Source organism: Triticum dicoccoides, chromosome 6A (genome assembly GCF_002162155.2).
Source record: "Triticum dicoccoides isolate Atlit2015 ecotype Zavitan chromosome 6A, WEW_v2.0, whole genome shotgun sequence".
Taxonomy (NCBI): domain Eukaryota; kingdom Viridiplantae; phylum Streptophyta; class Magnoliopsida; order Poales; family Poaceae; genus Triticum; species Triticum dicoccoides.
The window spans coordinates 411,460,802-411,462,473 of record NC_041390.1 but is presented as its reverse complement, the minus strand read 5'-3'; the positions used below and the strand labels follow the sequence as shown (position 1 = coordinate 411,462,473).

The window sequence follows — 1,672 nt, the reverse complement described above, 5'->3', positions numbered from 1 at the left end:
CGTTTAAAAAAATTAAAAAAGAATAGCTCATTGACACAACATAAACCAATGTTGTCAGAAAATTTCAAATCAAAAATCGAAACATAGCTTGAGATTATCTGCGGGATTTATTATCAATAGAGATAATGGATCAAATTCAAAGCCCAACTTGTGTTATATATTACTCAATATCAATTTTTCGTACCCTAAGCTATATTTAAAATTTGATTGTAACAACATGGGTTGATGTTTGATATTTTCTTTAGAAATTTTCAAACATTTTAAAATGTGCTACAGAAGTTCAATGCACCGGTGACACCACAAGGGTGAGTGCACATATATTCTTCCCTCTTGGGGCTACGGTACAGGTGGATGCTGGAGCCACCGCTCCAAAACACACAGAAACACACACAGCTTCTTGCGTTCTCAAACACTGATATCGACTTGCAGCTTCAGTGTCGTCCACCGCCGGCAAGAAGGCATGGCGGGCGCGTCCTCGTGGTCGTCGTCCTGCTCGTGCACGTCGTCGCTCGGCTCCTTGGATGACGACGACGTGTTCTGCGTCGTGAAGCCGGGTTCCCCCGGGGCAGCTGCAGAGGGCAGCGTCAAGTTCCTGTGCAGCTACGGGGGCATGATCCTTCCACGCCACCCCGACGGCGCGCTCCGCTACGTCGGCGGCAACAACCGCGTCCTCTCCGTCGACCGCTCCCTTCAATTTCACGGTACATGCCTATTACCAACGACGCCTCCTGCTGTCCATTGATCGTTTCCGGCACTCCAGCCAGTTCAGCTGTTTGACTGTGGATCGATCGATCGCTTCAGAGCTGCAACGGAAGCTGACGGACATGTGCGGATGGGAGGCGTTGAGCCTGCGATGCCAGCTGCCGACGGAGGACCTGGACGCGCTCGTCTCCGTCACGACCAACGACGACCTCGGCCACCTGCTGGAGGAGTACGACGCCGCCAGCAGGGACCGGCTCCAGCCGCTCAAGATAAGGGCGTTCCTGTTCCCAAGGGCCAAAACGCCGCCGCTCTCGCCGTCCACCCCGTCGTCCAGGCCAACGCCGGCGTACGTCCGCCACCACCACCAGCACCACACGGCTCGCCCCCCTCCGGCTCGTGGGCATTCGGGCCACCGGCGCCCACACCAGCTCCTGCTCCTCCACAACGGCAGTTGGTTGCAATAACAGCGGGATTAGCAGCCGCGTGCTGATGTATTAGCTTGGCAGTCGTGAGATCGTCCATGGGGCGCTGTGCCGCTGTCGCTCACGAATTTGTAAGCCCTGCTTTGCATGTTTCATAACATACGTACGTACTACTGTAGTAACAGACCTATTAGCTTGGCTTATTTTAAATAAGATTCAGGGTCTGTCCAAAAAAGAGAAGTATGTGTACGAGTCGTTCTTTCCTTTCCTTTTCACTTTTTTCGTGATCAAAAGTGTGGATAAGTCCCGGAAACCAAAAGGACAGACGCAAGGGCGATAAGGTTCGTTGGGCGGATTGCGCAGCCAGCCTGTCTGTCTCGTCTCTTTCTGACTTCATTCATGTCTTGTCCGGCTAATTTTGTTCCATTCCGAATCCGGAGTGTTCCTTCCGGCCGCCTAATGTGTGGATGGAGTGACGCGCTACGCCACTAGAGACCGGGACAACCTAGCATCCCTGGGAGGCCGAAATCACCGTTCTAATCTTGTGA

The 1,672-nt window shown here is 52.8% G+C and overlaps 1 protein-coding gene across 1 annotated transcript; it reads left to right on the top strand.

Annotated features, from left to right (window-relative positions):
- The first annotated feature begins 356 nt into the window (after positions 1-356).
- LOC119317053 lies at positions 357-1,343 on the top strand. The gene is made up of 2 exons (XM_037591445.1): positions 357-701; positions 802-1,343. The coding sequence occupies exons 1-2, from the start codon at positions 461-463 to the stop codon at positions 1,164-1,166; spliced, it is 606 nt and encodes a 201-aa protein (XP_037447342.1). The 5' UTR covers positions 357-460; the 3' UTR covers positions 1,167-1,343.
- Positions 1,344-1,672: the final 329 nt, after the last annotated feature.